The following is a 20,302-nucleotide window of genomic DNA, read 5'->3' on the forward strand; positions in this document are numbered from 1 at the left end:
AGCCTGGCTCCACAAACAAGCTCCAGCCACGAAACCTCTCCAGACACAGAAACCATTCCGGCTGCAGGCAGGTCTCACCCTGCTGGAGGGGCCGTCCTGGCTCCTGGCGCTACCAGATAAGGGCCCAGGACCCCTCGGCCGCCACATTCCTCCCTTCTCCCATCCAGTGGGAAATATTTTCCGTGCATGTCAGCACCGAGCAGCAGCCAAGTCCCAAAGCAGCGCCTGGTGACACTCTGCAGGCCCCCGCAGCCCCTGGCGAGGAAGAGGAGGGCGACTCACATGTGATGAAGTAATCCTGCTGCCGCTTGAACTCCAGGCCCATGTAGTTGGGGCTGAACTCCTGAAACTTGATGGTGAAGCGGATCTCCTGCTCGGGCCGGTTGCACGTCACCAGCACATTGGGGTCCATGACGGTGCTGCAGGCATCTGCCTGGTCCTTTTTCACCAGGTACAGCTTGTAGTACTCGTAAGGCTTGGACGGCTCCGCCTTGGGGCAGATAATGTCCAGTTTGTCCCCAATCTCCGGGTAGATGACCAACCCTTTCCCACTCATGAATCTGGAAGAAGAGGAGAGGGCGACACGTTAGCAACACTCACACCCAGGTGTTCCACCCCGCGCACAGCCTACTATTTATTCTGGACATAAATTCTGCTGCTCTCCCTCCACAAACTGCTTTCTGTGTTGTTTGACACCAACACGAAGCTCTCCTGTTCCCAGCAGCAAGGCCAGAACCTTCCCACCGCTGCTGCTGTCCCACAGAGCCGGGCTGGGCTCTGCCCATGCGGTGTGCCCCAAGGCAAGGCAGCCAGCTTCCTGCAGGGCCGGCTGTAATTAGGGAGCAGTGGGGAGGGATCCCTCCCCGCCCCGCTCACGGAGGAATTCCTGTCCTTACATGGCAGGGAGGGAAGCATCTCGCAGGGCAGCTCCTACCCACCCGGCCGCTGCTGCGGCTCAGCAGCGTGCCCAGGAGCGTGGGAGGACCGGATGGAGAGGAGCAAGGAGGGAAGAAAGCTATTTGGGGCTGGAAGGCAGGGCATTGCGGAGGGAAGGAAGGCAATGTGCTGATAATTAACATTCAGATTTCATTATTGCGGAGCAACACTCTGAAGTAGAGGACGAGGGAAACGAGGAGGGAAGCAGCAGAGCATCTACTTTGATGTAGGCAACGTAACGCGTTCTGATGGAAGATAACATGGGAATGGATGCTCCTGCAAAGCTCTCTGCTGCAGCTCCCTCATGTAATCTGTGCAAATGGGAGCTGTGCTCCGCCGGGCTGCACTGCACACATCCACAGCTCCCCTCCTCCCTGCAGCCCCTGCCCCACGCCATGGCAATGGGGCTGCCTCCTCCCAGCGTCAGCGGCACGGGGCTAAGGTTCCAGGCACCGAGGAAACAGCATCAAACATACAGGACCAACCTGCTCTGTGGCTCCTGTGCAAGTCTTAGCAAGAAGCCACGGAGCTGAAACCGGAGCCGCAGCAGCGCAGGCTGCGGGCCTCTCGCTACACGAGATTTACACGCCAGGGAAAGCAGGCGGAGCCCAAGCCCACACACACCCCATGCCCTCGGCAAGGGCTCCTGAATTGGGTTTCGGCTGCAGGATTGGGAGGGACAGAAGAAGCAGGCATTGCCTGCACCTCGCCATCAGCCCATGGGGCAGCTCCACGAGGCCGCACGTGGGGATAGCAGCTCTGACTGCCCACCATCCACGCTGCCTCAGCCATGGAGCTGGATTTGGGTGTGCTGGCTGCACCATCCCGTCCGCCCCTCACATCCCTCCAAGGATAGCAGAACAGAGTAACCCGAGCAGTGCAAGAAGGTCACCAGGAACGGGGGCAATCTCAACCATCCCCACTTGACCAGCAGTGTAGAACAGTTCTGACTCCCAAAAGCCACAACCTCTGGGACAAGGCTCTCCAGTAGCCCCAGAACAGGGCAGGAAGCTTCACCCCTCCGCAGCCACGCAGCCGCAGGAAGGTGGAAGGCAGCCGGCGCTCCAGGTGAGCCACCAAGTAGGTCAGCTGGACCCCGGCCAGAGCATTACACGCGATAAAGGCTTCCACCCACCGCCTGTGCCCTGATGCAATCCCAGGAGATGTTCAGTTGAAGATGCAAAGAAGCCCCTGCCCCTCCCTCCCCTTGCTCACCAACCCCACCCTACGCGAGGCCACAGACATGCAACACAAGTAAACACTTGCATGCTCACTCACAGGTTCCCACCCTGCGAGGCAGCTGGATCCCACATTCATTTCTCCGCAGTTGGGCTGAGTCAGACGTTTTCTGGCAAAGGGCTCCCGAGTGACTCAAATTCCCTCCTTCAGCCTCTGCCAGCTCCCTCCTGCCCAAAAGATGCCAAACAGGAAGCCACAAACAAGTCGAGCAGATGTCTCGCGACTGCGGAGCCAGGGCAGAGGGCTCCCAGCCACCTCCCAGCAGTGCCAGCACAGCCCGCGTGCCATCCCCGCGGCTCCGGGTCGGGTCACGCCAATTTCTGAGCGCAGCAGGATGGGAAAACGTGGGGAGGGAGGGAGACGATAAAGGAACGCCGCCGAGAGCATCCAAACACGGCTCCCTGCCGGCATCCCCATATCTCACAGAACTCAGGAACGTTTGCTGTATTTGTTGTAAGGATGAAATCACAACCAATTTTCATAACACGAACGCTCCATCTCAACTTCAGAAGCGCACAGCTTCTGCCTGGGCATCAGCCCAGGAATATTTTCCAGGCCTCCTACGGCAGCACCATGAACCATTCCGTCACCGCACGCAGCCCTCCGTCACTGCCATCCCCACGGCTCCGGGCGCTGTGCCCACGGACCTGCACAGCCCATTCACCGCACACCTCCGAATGCCGCCTACTGCGCGCATCATTCCTGCCCATGTGCACATGGCACCCTTCGTCCTTCCATCTCCTTGATGTTTTCTCCTCCATTTCCCCCGTGGAGTGCTCTCTCCTCTAAAAGAAGGGCTGTCTCCAAGTGAAAAGGCTCTTCAGCCTTAGCAGTGATAGGGAACCCCTGCAAGTAGCTTCAAAATAGCTCCCTCGTTTCTTTGAACCCTTAATGATACATCAAGACTCTTCCCCTCAAATTTGGAGGTTTCTTGCAAGCACCGGCTTGTGGCAGCCATCCTCAGGAAGCCTGGAAACGGCTCCCATTGGGAGACAGGCCAGGCCTCCAGAACCTCTCCTTTACAATGAAAAAGGGGAAGAGCACCATTCCTCACAAGAACAGCCAAGAGAAAAGCACCGAGCATTTGGAGAAGTTGCCCTTGGACATTATTGGAGCCAGTTCTGCACATGAGAAATTTTCCTTTACAAGGGTCTCTGAAGGCAAGAAAAGGCTCAAACTCCTAGCACAAGGTGACTCATCCTTACAAGGACACATCTCCAAATTGATGTTAACTGGAAAGAATGAACAAATTACTTTTAAATTAAAAGGGAAACTCACTGAGCCCTAAGAGCACATACTGTAATTCTGGGGAGGATCTGCCGTATTCCTCATCCATACAGAGGATGATTTTTCTGCTTTAAGGTGGGGAGCGGAATCAAATTCAATTCAACCTTAAGGATGAAACTGTGACTGACATCTGCATAATAAAGCACTTGGGGATGTGGCTCGAGACATGCAGTGTATTAGACAACTTAAATTAGGATACGGCAGACTGGCGAAGCACTGAGAAGGAGGATGGCTGTTGCTCAAAGCAATAACCTACTTATGTCCCAGCCTCAGACAGCTACAGCCAGCGCTGGGGATGAGTGGACCTCGCGGCGGGGATGGGGTGGGAATGGAGCAGGCAGCACACAGCCTGCAGCACCTTCCCCAGCACCTTTGCCACCCAAAGCCTCCAGCCAGCCCTGCTCTCCCGAGCAAATCACAGCACGATGGTTTCAAGGGCAGCAGAACCAAGCAGCCCTGTCACCCTCTGCCCGCCTCTGCTCTCCCACCACCCTGCAGGAACGCTCTCGCATCTCGCAGTGGTGCCAGCACAAGCATGTGAGGTGCCCATCCTGCACACACTGCATTTGCCGGGTCAAGCACACAAGAAAGATAGCAAAGCCGCTGCTGGGCTGGAGAAGCACGGGCTGCTGCACGCGCCGGGATGCTTCTTCCCCAAGGACCTCCCAAGTCTAAAGGCTGGAGCCGTTCAAGTCACTACGAAACCAGCGGCAAGCACTTAAAGCCGATGCAAATCGGGAAGCGTGCTCTGCTCAGCTCAGCTCAGCCGGGCCTCCTTTTTATCTGGAAATCTCAAGTGCTTCATGAGATCGAGCCTCGCAGCCGCAGGAGACAGCTGAAGGGCTTTGTCACCCCCGAGCGCAACGCTGCTGCAGGCAGGCTGACGGCCACACGATTGGCTCGAGCTCAGCTCCATCCATCCCTGCAACCCAGTGCTTCCCATGGAGCACACAGCCTCCCCACGTGCCCCCCTTGGGACAAGAAGGACATTTCTGCTTTGATTCGTGGAGTATTTTAACCACCACCAGTTAACAGCTCACAGAAAACATCTCCGCATCCTTTCTTTCGGTGTCAGACACAGTGGGAAAGATTAACTACAGCTACTTGAGTCACTTGCATTCCCAGCGGGCTCATCGCATCAGGGTGATGCTGGTGGCACTGGCACTGCCACCCACAGACCCAGCCGGGCTCCCAGTGCTGCATCCCGGGTGTGCAGCCCCGCACACCGGCTGGCCCCGCAGCCCCGCAAATTCCTGGCCCTGCAGGTTCCTTGGGAGCTATCAGGTGGCAGCGTCCAATTTCCTCATTGTTTCGGGAGGTGTTTTCTGATGGGAAAGGTGAAAGGGGTATTTGTGAGCCTTGTAAACCGATTCCTCCGAGTTGGGTAAACAAGGGGAGCTCTGTTGGCAGCCAGCCCCTGCAAGCCGGAGATGCCTGAGCTGAGAAACCCAACCAGGGGGCAGCCCCCCACCCAGCCAGGGTGTCTGGGGGAGCCCCCAGGCCTAATGTGGATGGAACCAAAGGGACAACCCCTGAACCCCTAGCCAGTGGGAGCCGACAGAGCGGCATGGGTGCAACAAGTGAGACCAACGCAGTGACACAGGCTCTGTGCTCCCCAGCTTGCACAGTGTCTGGTGTCAGGCACGGCTGCACTGGCATCGCAAAGGGGATTTAATTGGAGAGGAAAAGGACCAGAGCGATAAGGGATAATCCCTAAAAATATGCCGCTGGGCTACGTGGGGGGATTTCTGCGGCCTTTGTTGCACCAGGCTGTGCCCAAGTCAGTTTACAGGACTCGGGACCCCAGAATGTTCCTCAAGCAAAGGAAGGCACATCCTATAGGGCCTGCTGCCTCCTCCCTGTGGTTCCACACTGAACCATCACAGCTCTGCCCGCCCGTGTCAGCGCACAGGAAACTGGGAAACTGCATGAAAATATACACGTAACTTAAAGAATGGGTTAACATGCTTTTAAACAACCTATCTCCCAGCCCAGGTACTTATTGTGTCATGAGAACTACAAAACCTCTGGGGCAGGCATCACATTTCCCTGTGTCTGAAGAACAAAACGTACCTCTTACTGTATTTCAGGCTTTGCAGAAAACAGAACAACTACCCCCTCCTTGGATAAGATACTCCAAAGCATGAATTCTGACATACATACAAGATGACATATGCTAAATGCTGTTTTCTTCAAAGAAATCCAAAAATAACCATCTTGCAAGGAGGACATATACTCTTAGCAGCCGGGGCTGCAGGAGGGCCTGGCAGAGTGACGTGCTGCGAGCAAAGAGCAGCAAACAGCCATTTAGATGTGGCATTTACTGCTGTGCAAGAGCTACAGGCTCTGCTAGGCCTTCAGGAGCTGAGGACCACGTCAGGAGAGCTCACCCTCCTAACAGAGCATACGGGCTTGCTTTGGAGGTTATTTGGGGGCTACACCATCCCCACGGCTCAGAAACGTGCTCCAAGCCAGGAAGCAGCCAGCAGCTCTGTAAGCTGAAGTGGTTCAGTAAAAGAGCTGGAGACTACGTGGAAAAACTCATGGAAAGCATTCCAGCAGTGCACAAAACACACAAGGGCTCCACTGGTGTCCAAGCACAGCCAGAAGCAGAAGCCCTCCACTGCCTGCCTTGTTCCCACTTGCTTTTCAGAAGCCCACCACATCACAGCCGAGAGGGCTGCCCGAGCAAAACCCTCCTGCCCACATCCATCGCAGAGAGGCGCAGGAGCAGCAGCACAGTGCCAGAGCACCAAGAAATCCAGGTTCCTGCCAGCTACCAGTCCACGTGCCGAAGCAGGAGGGTCCAGGTCCATACAACCTCATTCTTCCAACCTACAGTGCTATTACAAATCCGATTTCTTCTTTTTGACTGTTGTTAACTTCTTGGAACAAAGACATCCCACAGAAGGACGTTCATTACAACTTGAGCAAAGCAGCTCCCCGCTCTCCTCCACCTCCCATCCGTGTCTATCACCTTCCCATTCGTCGAGTTCTCCGTCACTGCAAGGAAGGGTAAATAGGAGCACGTGATTCCCCATCCTCACGCTTTCAGATCCCACTTCTTTCATGTGCTCTTCTATTCTTAGTCTCCGCTAAGTGCAGCCTTCGATCTCTTTTTTCCTGCTAATCTCTGTATAATTATTTCCACTGCCCTTCTACAGACCTCTTCTATTTCTGCGGTATCCGCTCTGTGCTGGGGCGATGAGAGCAGAACACGGTGCCTCAGGTGAGCGTTAAAGCAGCCTCGTGGGGTGGTCGCTCCTTTGGCCTTGGCTCCAAGCACAGCCACAGAAAGTCCGTGTTCTTCATTGGTCCCTTATGCCATCCATCCTCTGCCCTTCCTTCCACCACCCGCTCCCTCCTCCACGCTCTCCATCCATCCTTCAGCCACGGAGCCCAAGAACAGCCTCCTGCCCTCAGCCCTCACACCAGCAAGTTCCTGGGCAACATCCCCCACAGCCCAAGTCTTAGCAAAGAAGCCAGAAGCCATCTCTGCCCACCGGCTCATGTCCTCCACCAACGCCGACCACTGGTGGTTCCCACCACAGCACAGGGCTAATCACCCCAGCCCATCCCCTCCAGGCATTTAACCGACTCCATAGCAATGCACCCCGGTCTGTAATTCTCTGGGATCATTCCTAATACCTCTAATGATAAACACAACGCTGGCTCCCTGCCCGCCCCCCCGACGCAGCGGCCGAATTAACGACGGATCTGCCTCGTTAGCGGTGCTGGCAGTGACCCCTCCCACTGCCCCCACTCCCTTCACCCCACTTGCAGCCCCTCGGCCTCCTTCAGCAGGGGCAGGCAGGCAGGGAGCGTTTTAGTACTGCTATCAGCACCCACGATCCCAAAAAAAGGGGCTGTGCAAACAGAACCCCGTTCTTTCCCGCAGCACAAAGTGGGCCGCCCGCACAGCCCGGGGATGGCCCGCAGCCATGCCTTCTCCTCTGCAAACTGCCCCCCGCTCCCCAGCCGACCCGTCCCCCTCCCGGACACACTTTAAGGCCCTTTTTTTCCACATTTCAGGTTTAATGAGGCCCATTCAACCCTCCCAAAGACAAAAGGCCCTTCTCGTTTCTAAACGGATTTACACGACGCATCAGTGAGGCAGAAACGGGTCGCCATGGCAACGCGGCCCAGCCACCCCCCCCCCACACACACACCCCTCCTGCACACGGCTGCCATTTTGTCCCTGCGCCGCGCCCCAAACCCCCACTGCTCCCACGGGAGTATATGAAATAAGCCACAAAGACGATGCAAGCTGAATGCACCGGGGAATGGAAATATGCAGCCCCTGTGGACCCCCCCCCACCTCCAGGGTCCCTGCTCTGAGAGCCTCCCCAGAACAGGAGCTCCTCAGACCAGGACACCATGCCCATGGGGTCTGCGCTCTGTGGGAACCCCACAGCAGGATCCCATTGCTCCAGACCTCCCTCAGGCACCTGCCAGGACCATGGCAGCCACACCACACAGCCACGGAGACCTCCAGACCCCCCCAGGAGAAGGCCTCTTCTGAGATGAACTTAAATCTGCTTAAGTAAATGTTTCTCCAGCATATGTAATCCCTTGCAAGTTTTGCACTGATGACTGATTGGGGTTTATTATCAATCCGGAGTTAAAATGTAAGCAGAAGGCAAGTAAACACCAGCTGTGGGGGGAAAAGTAAAAGGGGAACACCTCACGCTCCCAGCAGGAGGCTGCAATGGCGGTGCTGGGGAAGCTCTGCCCTCAGCTCCCATGTGTGTCCCTGCAGGGCGACAGTGCCGGGAGACCACCCCACACCTCCCACAGGGCTCTAACACAGCACGGCTCCTGCTCCACACCTCACACCCCAGCTCCCTCCCATCACACAGTGCCAATCCCCATCAGCCGCCCTCAGCTGTGATCCGGAACCACCACATCCCAAGGAACGAGCAGCCCGGCAGCACCAGCCCATCCCTAAGCAAGGCTTTGCTCAGTCAGTGCCATTGGGAAACATGACTGCAAGCGTCAAGCACAAGCTGGCCAAATAAGCTCCAAGGTCCACCTGGAGCACAGCAGGCACTGCTCACACCTCAGCAAGGGGATGAGAGCAGCCTCACAACAAACACTGATGGGAGCTTTGTTCAGGAGGTGCACAGGGGCTGCTCTCCACGCACAAACCCTCCCTCACAGGAGAAAAGAAATCCAACACAACAGGCAGAGGTGGCCCAAACCTTCCCCACCACCACCACCCGGCATGCTTCCATCGCAGGAGGTGCTCTTCCTCCAGAGCAGCCAACAAGAGACAGCACAGCCTCTCCACCATTGGAGCAGATTCCTCTTTCATTATCACTGCACCAAACAATGTGGCAGCGGAAGTCCGGCTCAGGATCAACCAGCACAGCTCAGTGGGGAGAAAGGACGATTCCCACAGCCCCCAAGCAGGTTTTTCTGCCCGTGCTCAGCCACCTGCTTCCGCTCTCACAGTCTGCAAGCACTCCAGGTTCCAGATCACACCACGCTGGCCACCAGCAGCACCAACCGAGAAGAGGACTGCAGCGGTCCTCAGGCCAGGGATGCCACAGGCACCGGGCCAGCAGAAAGAGCGTTTCTGATTGCCAAAGGCCAGCTCCATTCCCTGCACTTCTTCTCAGCTTCCTGTCTCGCTGGAGCTAGGGGACCTCTGAGGTAACTTTGGGCTTTAATCATCTGGACACACTTTCTCCCTTGATGCAAGACCAGTGCTCATCTGGTGAACCTGCTGGATTGCTAGCAAAGAAACAGAGTGGATCGGACACAGCCGGAGAAGCGCTGACCACGCGCACACTGCACCGAGGAGTCGCAAAGCTGCCGCCATGCATTACAGCCACTTCTCAGCTCCGGCCTGCACAAAGGCATTTGTCTGAAACAGCTTATTTATAGCTGCACGCCACTATGCCGTGCTGCCCGCGTGCGCTGCCGCCAGCGACGTCCCCAGCCAGGGGACAGCCAGCAAGCTGCACGTGGCCCCTGTGCTGCAGGAGAGCCGGAGATAGGCATGCTAAGTCCCTGCATGGGCACAGGGGGGTTCCCAGGCTGAGTGACAGAGTAAGAGCACCCACAAGAAGTCAAATGCTTCCATAAGGAGATGAGCTCCGTTTCCAAATGGGTGCACGAGCAGAAGGGCCTGGCCAAAGCTAACGCAGCACACAGAGGGCACATCTCCTGCCAGGTGAAAGATCTCCTACATGACAAGAGCACAACAGCAGAGCGCTCCCGCTGCCTGCCCGCCCCGGTGGGATGGATGCACCCACCCTGCCCAAGGAGGAGGAAGAGGAGGAAGGCATGCGGCCATTACAGGAGCCAGGCACTGGTGTGAGTACCCCACGCATGCAGGCGCTGCACCCAAACCGTACAAATACTATTTATCCCAACCCTGCGAGGAAAATTAAAAACAAGCCGGTAATTGAGGCCATTTGGAGGAGATTTAATTGGGGCCAGACCACTGGCGCAGGCTGCTGCTGCCACCTGCAGCGCTATCTGCAAGCAGTGACAGTGGCTCCGGGGGGGACCACGGCCACAGTCGCTGCTCTCCGGGGGCAGATGCTGTTGGGGCAGGACAAGGGATGCGTCCTGGGTGCCACGTCTGCACTGCGCCCATAGGCACGCCGCGCACTCCTTGTTGTCCCGGCACGAAGCGCTGCTCCACCAGCGACAGAACCGAGCAGCTGGCCAAAATAACAGTCAATAATAAAAACTGAGAAAGCCTCTATTTCCTCCCCCAAGCGCTATCAGCCCGCACCTCCCCTCGCAGAAATAAAGACAAGCCGTGCTATCTAATTAATGCTGTCAGGCCGTGGCGCGGGGCGGCGGCGGCGGCCACAAAGGCGGCGTGGGGAGCGCTCTGCCCGCAGCCACGGCCGGCAGCCCCGCGCCGCGCCATCAATGGGGCCCCACGCTGCGCATGAGGTAAGATGCGATTCAAAGCGGGGTTTGTAAGAGGTTTTGTTTTTTAAAATGGGGGAGGGGAAGGGAACAGGGACTTGACAAGAGCTGACAGACAACTGAACAAAACCATAAGGGCCATGAATGGCAACACGGCTCTTTAATTGGCGTAGGAATGGAGAGAAAAGTGAGACAATGAGGCGCAGCCCTGGTTGCGGGGCCCCAGCCTGCCGAGGTGCAGGCAGCGACTGTCCCCCTTCTGCTGCTGCTCAGCCCCCCAGTACAAGTCGCAATAACATTATTCAGCTTGCTGATGGATATCCCTGCCCTGCAATCTGTTTAGACAACAGGAAGAGACGCGTCTCTGAACCAAGGAGATAAGGAAGTTCTGCCAGTTTTTCCACCAAGGAAATAGAAGGTCCTGCTTGCAGTCAGTCACTGAGCATGCAACGCACCTCTTGGAAAACTGCTGCCTAAGTAACACAGGTGATATATATGAACTGAAGTTCTTCTCTGTAAGTTATACATGGGAGCAGGATTACCCCCCTGCATTCAGCTATCTATTACAGAATGCCTGCTGTCTAACACTCCAACCTGAGTCATAGAGAGTTTCCTTACTGATCAACCTACAGTATTGCCCCGGCCCACCATGCCCAGAGCCGCACACCCCGGTCCCCACCAAGCACCAAACCTGAAGGAGCCAAGAGGAAGGCACAGAGGGGCAGGCACAGGGAGCTGAGCGGGACCACCAGGCCAGCCAGCGCCTTCCAGCCCCCCAAGGAGCCCGAGCTCCTCTTGCAGGAGCGTGGCCAGGAACAACGTCCCGCAGCCAAGCCCTGCTCACCACCAGGAATTTCGAAAGCTAGAATTGCTCCGAAGCGGCACGGACCCAAAACCCAAAGCCTGGATGCTGCAGACACAAAATGATCCGACGGAAGAGGATCGGGTTCCCCGCTCGGCTCCGTTTGTTTTTCTATTTTGCTTTGGTTTGGGGGAGGCCCAGAAACGCCCGTGCCCGTGCTCTGGCTGCAGCCCCGCTCCTTCTCCATTCATTTGGAGGCCGGGGGGAGAGGGAGAGACGGGTTAAAAGGGAACAAGGTCCGACCAGCGGGGTTCCCACTTCTTCCCTGACCCCTCAGCAATAAGATGGAGGAGATTTCGCCTCCCAGTTCCAAAGCAAAGAATTACTTTGGCATGGCACACAACGGCGGCTGCGCGCCCACTTGGAAGGGAAGGCGGCAGCACTCACGTGCCCGAGGAACCCGAGAGCAGAGCGAGACCTCCCCGCCAGGCCCCGCTTTGTGATGCAGATGCAGCCCCAGAGCAGAGCAGTGCACCCCCTGCCCTGTGCAGGGGCTCAGCCAGGGGTCAGCACTGCTCTCCCAGTCCGAGGTCTGGCTCCAGCCCTGGCACCTTCTGGAGGATCCTTCCCCCCACAAGCTTGGCCTCAAAAATTAAGAAATGTAAGCAAAGAAGGGAAGGGATGAAGTTACAGGCTGCAGTTAGCAGCACGGCACGGGGAAGCAGTCTCCACCCTGCCTGCAGCATGCTGTGCCCCAGTGCCCGAGCAAATGCTGGGCCCGAAACCCAACTGGTCCCAGACATGAGAATCCCAAAAAGAACAGATCACGGCCACAGCACCAGGGTCTCACAGGGGACTGTAGAGAGTGGGGACAGGACACCACCAAGGGCTGCTGCATCCCCGTGGGCGCGGGGGGGCTCCCCAAAGTGACCGAGCTCTTTGCACCCCACGTGCCAACGCCGGGCCCTGCGGCTCAGCGTGCCTCGGCTAAGTGCTGCTGCAGCTCGAAAGATTCATCCTGACATCAGAAACCAGGCACGAAGAGGAGAGAAGCCCAGGAGCGGTTAGCACAGCGCGACGGGATGCTCAGCCCAGCACCGACGGGTCGTGCCGGCTCCAGCAGCCCCGCGGGCAGGACGGGGCCGGGGCTCCATCCCGTGACTAACACCCGCTGCTTTTGATCTGCTGACTCCCAGGGTGGCGAAACGGGTTTTGTAATTTGGGCTAAGTCTGGAAGCGCCATCTTCCCAGGCAGCTGCAGATCTCCCCGAGCCCCCGTGTCATTACCAGGAACTGGCTCGACTACAGCCTGCGTTAGAACTTATTCAGGCTTTCTTAACCACTCCATTACAACGAAACGCATGCATACAATAACCATAACGACTGTCCGCTCCGGCCGTGTAATAACTGCCCCAGTAACCAGGTCACACAGTATTCCTGCCCTCTGAGTCAGCCCTGTAATCTTCACGCTATACTTGGCCGTACAGGACTTTCAACCCCACACCACAGGCAGTTTTGGATGGGTCTACGACAAAAAAGCTAAAGATGAGTCACAGGAGCTCAAAAGACATTTTCTTTTCACCCCCCCCTCGTCCTCATGCACACAAAAAGTAAGAGATTCACCGAGGACCGGTGAGCCTGTTCCACAGCAAAGCATAAACCCAGCCTCCACCTTGGGCTGCGTTCCTGAAAGTCACTCGGCAGGGCAGAAAATGGCCCCTTTCTCCTAAAAGCCCCTCCTAAGACCACGGGAGGTCTTGGTGAGATGCAGAAGCCACGGTTTCCTACACAGCTACAGGATAAAGCCCAGCCCAGCGAGGAAGGGGCCGGGAGCCCCCGAGCCCCCCCATGTCCCAGCAAAGGGACGGCAGCGCAGCCACGGCAGAGCCAGCACAACGCAGCCGTGTCGGGTTGAAGCCTCGCCCCTCGCTGAAAGAGATCTGGCTCGTACTCGCTTTTATTTTTAGGCTAGATACACGTACGGCTGAACTTTAATAAAATGTACAACCTCCTTTGGGGAATATGAGAAGCCAGAGAGGAACAAGAAAGCCCATTACTTTCTCCGGTGTCAGAGCAGCTGCCAGAGCTGAAGGTCTGCCCTTCTCCGGGGACGCGGCGCAGACCCAGCGGGTGGCACAGAGCTCTCTGCACCCAGGACTGGGGCACACGCAGCCTGCAAGCTGGCAGGAAGCAACGCACCAACAGCTCCAAGCTCTGCAGCTTAAACAGAGCCAAGCCCGGCTCTCCACCACGCAGAGGAGAGCAGCAGCAAGTCTAGAGATCTAGAGATGTGTTGGACTACACGATCTTTAAGGTCCTTGCCAACCCAAACCGTTCCGTGAGTCTCTCAGCTGCTCCCTTTGCAGCAGCAGGGGTACCTGGGCCTGCACTGCTGCAAGGTTCCTCCCCCACCAGCACTGCAGCGCCTCATCAAAACAGACTTCTAACAACGCGCTAAAGAAAGCTCGCCCCAGCCCAGCAGCAACCCTTTCTTTAGGGAGGCCACCACCACAAAGATCAGCTCTCCAGACGTGTCATTAGGAGCTCCGTGGACTTCCTCCTACCCCAACAATCCGCCACACTGCAGACCGGCCTGTCTGTCTTTAAGGCAGGGTTTGTGATTGCAAAAGGGAAATGAGTTTGCTGGTCTCGGGGTTAGTCCCAAGTGCCGACTTCTATGAAACCCCAGCACTTAGTGTGGCTGGCACCCACCGGGGCCAGCCTGTGTCACCCCGCACCCAAACCCAGCCTACAGAGGGCTTTAATCTTCCACTGCCCTTTTGCAGCAGGGTAGTGCAGGCACCCTGGGAGGGCCCATAAATCTCACCCCGCTGGCTGGCCTTTCCTCTGCATCGCTACGCAAATAGCAAATGAGCTAAAAGACAGCAGCTCTCTCTGGCCGAGCCTTCTGCTATTTGCTTTAAGGTGATAGGGCAGGAAGAGAGAAATTGCCTACCTCCTGGACAGCCTTTCTTAAGGCCCCAGCCTGTCAGCGTTCCACAGCGTTCCACCTCCCTGGGAACCGCCGGCCAGCACCAAAGTTACCCCGGAGATATCCCCCGCCCAGGACCCCAGGCAGCCTAGGGAAGGGATGTGCTGGCACCTGGCAAGAACACAGATGGCAGCAGGGCGAGCAAAGCCAAGCAGAGCCCTTGGGAAAGCCCCACCGGGGTCCCAGCGGGCATAGGGACAATGGGACCACATGCCACCAACCTTCACAATTAGCCCAGGTGAGGATCGTGGGGATGGCGAGCAGCAGCAGCCCCGTGCCTGAGGCTGCAACCTCTGGTTAAAAGCCTAGAAATAAACCAGCACTGAGGAGGAGGAAGAGGAGCAGGGTAGAAGCACCCTGTCCATCCCCACTCCCTGGGCCACCCTCATGCTGCTCCCACACCAGCCGTTTCCAATTGCCGGCAGAACCCACGGATGGGGACCATTCACAATCCCCACCTCAGAGACAAAAACCCTCCAGCTTGCCACCCACACGCATGGAAGAAAGCTGACGAGATGCCGCGGGAGACCAAAGCTCCCCCAACCACTTCCTCCCCCTGCAGCTTCGTTGCCAGATGCCATTCCCCAGGGCCGTACCCCAGCATCCCACTAGCTGGCCGCAGTCCTCTCCCCACCACACGTTGTGCCACCAGGATGGGGACACGTCCCCACAGTGCCACCATGCTGCTGCTGCTGCCCCAGTACCAGGCTGCAGTGCCCCACACGGTGCTCCCTGCCAGCGCTGCTGAATGCAGAGCAGAGCCGCTCTGCCCTGCTGCACTGTGGGGTGCTCCTGCAATGCACCTTGCTGCCTGCACCAGGGCAGCAGGCGTTCCGGACATCCAGCAGGAAAGGGGCTGTAGTGACCATCCTTTAAGCCACAAAGTCTGTGTGGGTGTTCCTGGAGCAGCCCCCAGCTCTGCCCTGCCGCACCCCACAAAAATCCCCCCACAGATCCCTCAATTTCTGCCAAGAAGCCATCACAAGCGTTCCCAGACAGAGCAGACCCAGCCCTGGGGAGCCCACCCACCTCACACTGAGGCTTCAGCTGCCACCAGCCCAGCCCTGCCGGGCACACAGCGCTGCTCCCTGCTGCAGCATCCCTCCGCCGCCTCATTTCATCCTGCTACCCGAGTGCGTTTTCATCTTGTTCTGCACTTGAGGTCTCTTTTTTTTCCCCCCAAACTTATTAAGGAAGAAGTTCAAAACGTCTGCAAGGACTGCGATGCACTAATTTAGAACTTACTGTGGTGTCGACACTGCATTAAGCATTGCTGTCAACCGTGAGGACAGACTATGTCTATGTAAGAAATTACACCAGCAATTATAGCTAAAGAGGCATGTAAAATCTCAAAAAAAAAAGTAATGTATTCAGAAATGATAACTGACATTCTTATTAGGATTAATCTAATTTTAGTAGAGTCATTTATATCCTGCCTTTGGATAAAAAAAAAAAAAAAGAGTTTCAATTTTAAAACCTGGATAAAAATTGGCATTTAGGAAACTACTTTCAGAAGTCACCCCACAAGATTAAGGGCGATGATAATAAGAGAAAGTTAAAGAGAAAAAGAAGCTCTTCCATTACAGCAGATATCTGTTACATGGGCACGGAGCCCCCGGCCCCGCTGTGCTGAATCCCAGCTGCAGGGCACAGCCGGGCACGGCCAGCAGAACCTCAGCTTCCACTGCAAGCATTGCATGGGAGAAGTTTATAAGCACGCTTCAGTCTCGACTAAACCTGTTAACGTAGGTTTGTACGCGCGCCAATTAGTGGCAGCCCACACCTCTGCACAAAGAATAGCTCTGTTTGACAAACCTGACATCATTCTGCAAGGAAATTACATGTTTTGCTGATAGAGACAACTGCGTGGAAGCGCCGACTGCGGCGCGGCACCAACCCGACCCAACACGTCCCCAGCAGCACGCGGGCATGGGGCACTGGTGGGGCACCGGTGGGGCACAGCACCACCGCCAATCCTGGCTTCAGCGTGGTTTGTATTGCCTGGAGGTGAGCAGAGCATCACTCCTCCCCGTTGCCGGAGTGGAGGAAGGCTAGCACGGCTCAGAGGTGAGGGAGAGAAGCAGGAGCCAAGAGGTGCTCAGAGCAATGCCTCTCGGTGCCAGAGCACGGGACAGATCCTGCACCCAGCATGCATGCATGAGCAAGGGCAGCAGCGGGCACTGCAGAGAGCAGCACTGCCCTCGAGGCACAGCAACGACCAAGGACGACAAAATATGCGGGCCAGCCTGGCTTATCCTCCAAATGATGAAATCCCCCAGCACCAAATTCCTCCGCATGAAGAACCATTGTGGCACTGAGGTCTCCCCTTGCATTGCACAGCAGTGCGCCAGCAGCAGCAGGCATGCTGGTGCCATTAAGAACCCACACATCAGCAGGGAGGGCAGCGATGCACGACGGTGTGCTCCCACCCCGGAGCTCCGACACAAATCACTCGTCTTTCAGACAAAACGCACTGCTGGCCTCAGGCACCATCCCTGTGCTGCTGGAACCTGCTGCCAACGGCTGCCCTGGGCGGCACAGGTCCTGCCTGGCCCCGCAGCTCAGCCCGAGCAGCCGCAGCCCGCAGCACCGAGCACAGCCGAGCACGGCCACGCAGCAGAGGGAGAGGGGAAGAAACCTCCCGGGCTGATTATTTTATTTTCTCCTGACAGTTTCAGCCACGAAGGCCAATAAATCCTGATTACAGATTTTAAAAACGCTTCCTGCAGACACTTGGACCATCAAGGCAATTCCGGGCTCCCATAACTCCCGTTTTATGATGGTCATACATGTCAGCTTCTCACGGAGCCCGGCATTTCAATAAAAATGACCATAAACCTAGATTAGAGATTAAAGGACTGCCTCAGAAGCTTGTCAGAAGAAGAAACAAGTTGGCCTGCAGTTCTGTAACCAACAGGTAGGTCGTTTCTGATGGTTTTTACACCAGCAGTACGGTTCCCAGCTGCCAAGAGCTCCGTGCGCAATGACAGTGTGTGCAGGGACACAGAGCTGGGGCAGGCAGCAGGCACAGGAAGGAGCACAGCCTTTCCCAAACTCCAAGCACTTCCAATCATGGAATCACTGGGGTTGGAAAAGCCCTCTCCGATCCCCAACCCAACCCCAGCCCACCCCACCATGCCCATCACCACGTCCCTCAGTGCCACATCCCCACAGTTCTGGAACACCTGCAGGGATGGTGACCCCACCACTCCCTGTGCAGCTGTGCTGTGCATCACTGCTCTTTTGGAGAAAAGACTGCTCCTAACACTCAAAGTGACCCTCCTCTGCTGCAGCTTGAAGCAATCACATCTCATCCTATCACTGGCCCCTTTCTTCTGCACAGCTTTCCAGCCACTCTGCCCCAAGCCTGCAGCGATGCACTTTGATGCAACCAAAGCAAAGAACTCAGCACTCGGTCTGGTTGAAGCCATGGGATGGCAAAGCACCACAACAAGGGACAACACCACATGCGGCCAAAATTCATGGAGCTCAGCTCCACCAGCACAGCTGAGATGTGATGCAACTTCTCCTCCCTTCAAGCTCGCTTTGACAGCACAAATGCAGCCGCCAGAGCTGCCTGACCTTCCTGTGTCTCTCCCCACCTGCCCCCTCCCCAGGAGCAGCCCTGTCCTCCTTTCTCCTTCTCTCGCCTTTGCAAGGTCGGTTGTGCCACGCTGGTGCACGTGGAGAGGTGACAGGAGGGGACAGCCCATCACCAGCACAGTGCAGCAGGCCAGGAGGAATGGAGGTGCCTCTCATGCAGCCAACCCCACGGGCTTCTACAGTGTGAGGTTCATTGGGCAAACTGGTTCTCCCATTTACAAATAGAGAAGGAAAAGAACGACAAGAAAAGCAGCAGCAGAAAGGATGTCGGATGACTCACGACAGAGAATGCCGCATCTCCACCAGCACTGAGAGGTGCTGAGATGGTGCCAAGGTCAAGGGCTGGGACCAGGCAGGATCAAAAGGACGGCGCAGCCGGAGCCAGCCCTGGGAGCAGGGAATGGGCACGGACTGCTCGGAGCACCCAGGACGCAGCCATGTCCCCCACTGCATGCAGCCTTCCCCAGGGCAGCGGCAGCTGGTTTCCCTTTGGAACAGGACCCACCAGCTGTCTGCTCCCTTTGAGAAGCAGTGGGCGAGGATGCTGCGCCCAGCACTCAGCCCCTCTCTTACAAAACACTTCTCCAAACCAAGGCTTACATCCTGCTCTGTTCCCAGAGGCAGAGGAAGATGAAGATGGCCACGGTCTGTCCCTGTGAGGTGTGACCGTCCCCATCACATTGCTGCCCACCTGCCGGGCACGTGGGGCTGCCCCTCACTGGGCCACGGGCAGCGATGGGGTCAGTGGGAACACTGGCCGATTGTGGGTGCTCCAGCTAATTGTAGGTGCACCCAACAAAGCGTCGCACTGATCAAAAAGTGCCCTTTCCTGACCACATAAAGAGCCCGGAGCTCTGCGCGCTGAAGGAGGCCGGTGCCCTTTCTGCTGGTGTCTCTCAAAGTCCATCAAAAAGTCCCATTTACATCAAAATGCACTTCCAGACATGCTTCAATTTTACTTTTCCCCTTTCATCTCCTTCCACCCTCCCACCCCACCTCGCGGCCCTATTGTCGGCGAGGCATTTGCGGCACCTCACGCTGCAAGAAAAGCTGCCAAAGTGAAAGAAACAGGACAGGAAGAATGAAGCTTTCAACTAAGCAAGAAGCCGGAATCGCTGCTGGTCGCGCTCCAGCATCCGCGCGGGGCAGGCAGGAGGCAGCCCGCTGCTTGGCGGCCGCCCCGGGGCACGGTGCTGGCCACGGCCCCATCCACGGGTCCGGCTCTCTCTGGCTCTCTGGTCAGGCTCCGGTAACCACAGATGGTTTAATGAGCCTTAACAAAAGCCCCGGGCAATGGGTTTGGGATGAGCGGTCCCACACCCTGCGGGGGGCTGCCACGACCCGGTGCCACCAAACCCAATGAAACGCCCAGGGTAATGGATTCAGGTTCCCCCTCTCCACCCCAGGAGCGCAACGGAGGAGATGGAGCGTTTTCTCCCAGCTCCAGGTTCCTCTGTGCTGTTTGGTAGGAGAAGCCATTGTCAGTTGGGTTTAATGAACTATCTCCTTCCAGCCCAGGTCCCCGCAGGCTGCATGTCCCAAGGCACTGCCTCCAAGCAGCGGGGAAAGAAACTTCTGGGAGACCTGCATTAAAAGAGGCACTATAGCCAGGCTGCCTGACACCCAAGCCTGAGTACAACCCGCTTCAGGTTATGACAAGCACAAATGAGCTTTAATTCCGGTCTGCAACCATTAAAGCCCAGCTCCAGCAGCGCAGTGTAATCCAGCCGCCTCTCGCCCAGCTCCTGTCCACTTCCCTTAGCACGGAGCTTTTTCAGTCCTTCCTTCCTATTGTCAAGTGCCTATTTTTAACCCCGAGCATTATTCCTCCCTGCACGGCTTCAGAAGCTCTCCGGGGATGATCTGGAATTGCTGAGCTTGTACAAAGCAAAGTGACTCCACTCTCACCTTCAGAAGCACTACGGAAAGCACAGGAGTAGTAAATTTCTCTCTGCTCACATTTTCCTTTCTCCTTCCCACCGAGCTTTGTCCGGGGCTGAAAGCAGGGGAAATTGTCCATCAGCCTGCAACACGAGCCGAGCCATTCTGCTCCCTTTCCTCCCCCAGCACCCTTACCAACAGCCTGCATTTATCCTCATTGCACTGAAAAAAGTCAAAAAGTCAAAAAAAAAAAACCAACCCAACCCACATCGATACGCAGCAAAGCGGGGCCAGAGCCACAGCAACCAGAGCTGAGTGCGGGGAGCAGCAGCGCAGCACAGCTCCATCACACACGAGCAACTCTCCCAGCACCCGGCTGAGCGCAATGGGGAACAGCCGCATTCCTGCCCCCGTGATACCCCTGGAGCTGCAAAGCAGTAGTTAAGGAGGAGGGCGGCGGAGGAGTCTGAGAATGTCTACCTTGAGGAACGTTTATCCAAACAAGCCCATTGGTTCGGCAGCGCTCCATTCCCGGCCTAATTCATGAAGTGCTTCCAGCCCAGCTGAGCGCTGGAGATAAGCCCGCGTCCCACCACACCGCACATTTGCGCTGCGTTAGCCAGATGTTTACATTACTTGGCATTAAGAACCAATAAATAATCATTAATACC

General features: G+C 56.6%; 1 protein-coding gene across 3 annotated transcripts in view; it reads right to left on the reverse strand.

Moving 5' to 3' along the window:
• The window catches only part of EFNB1 (ephrin B1), a 48,046-nt gene that overhangs the window by 18,195 nt on the left and 9,549 nt on the right, over positions 1-20,302 (reverse strand). The window contains exons 1-2 of one of the 3 annotated variants that reach the window (XM_015278195.4): positions 2,215-6,850; positions 283-560 (exon numbers count right to left, since the gene is read on the reverse strand). In XM_015278195.4, the coding sequence (XP_015133681.1) occupies positions 283-560; positions 2,215-2,249 (313 nt within the window). In that variant the 5' untranslated portion in view covers positions 2,250-6,850. Of the gene's footprint in view, positions 1-282; positions 561-700; positions 1,696-2,214; positions 6,851-20,302 lie in introns of those variants that run through there. The other 2 variants (XM_015278194.4, NM_205035.3) reach the window with 2 other exon arrangements.

This window comes from Gallus gallus, chromosome 4 (assembly GCF_016699485.2).
Source record: "Gallus gallus isolate bGalGal1 chromosome 4, bGalGal1.mat.broiler.GRCg7b, whole genome shotgun sequence".
Lineage (NCBI taxonomy): Eukaryota > Metazoa > Chordata > Aves > Galliformes > Phasianidae > Gallus > Gallus gallus.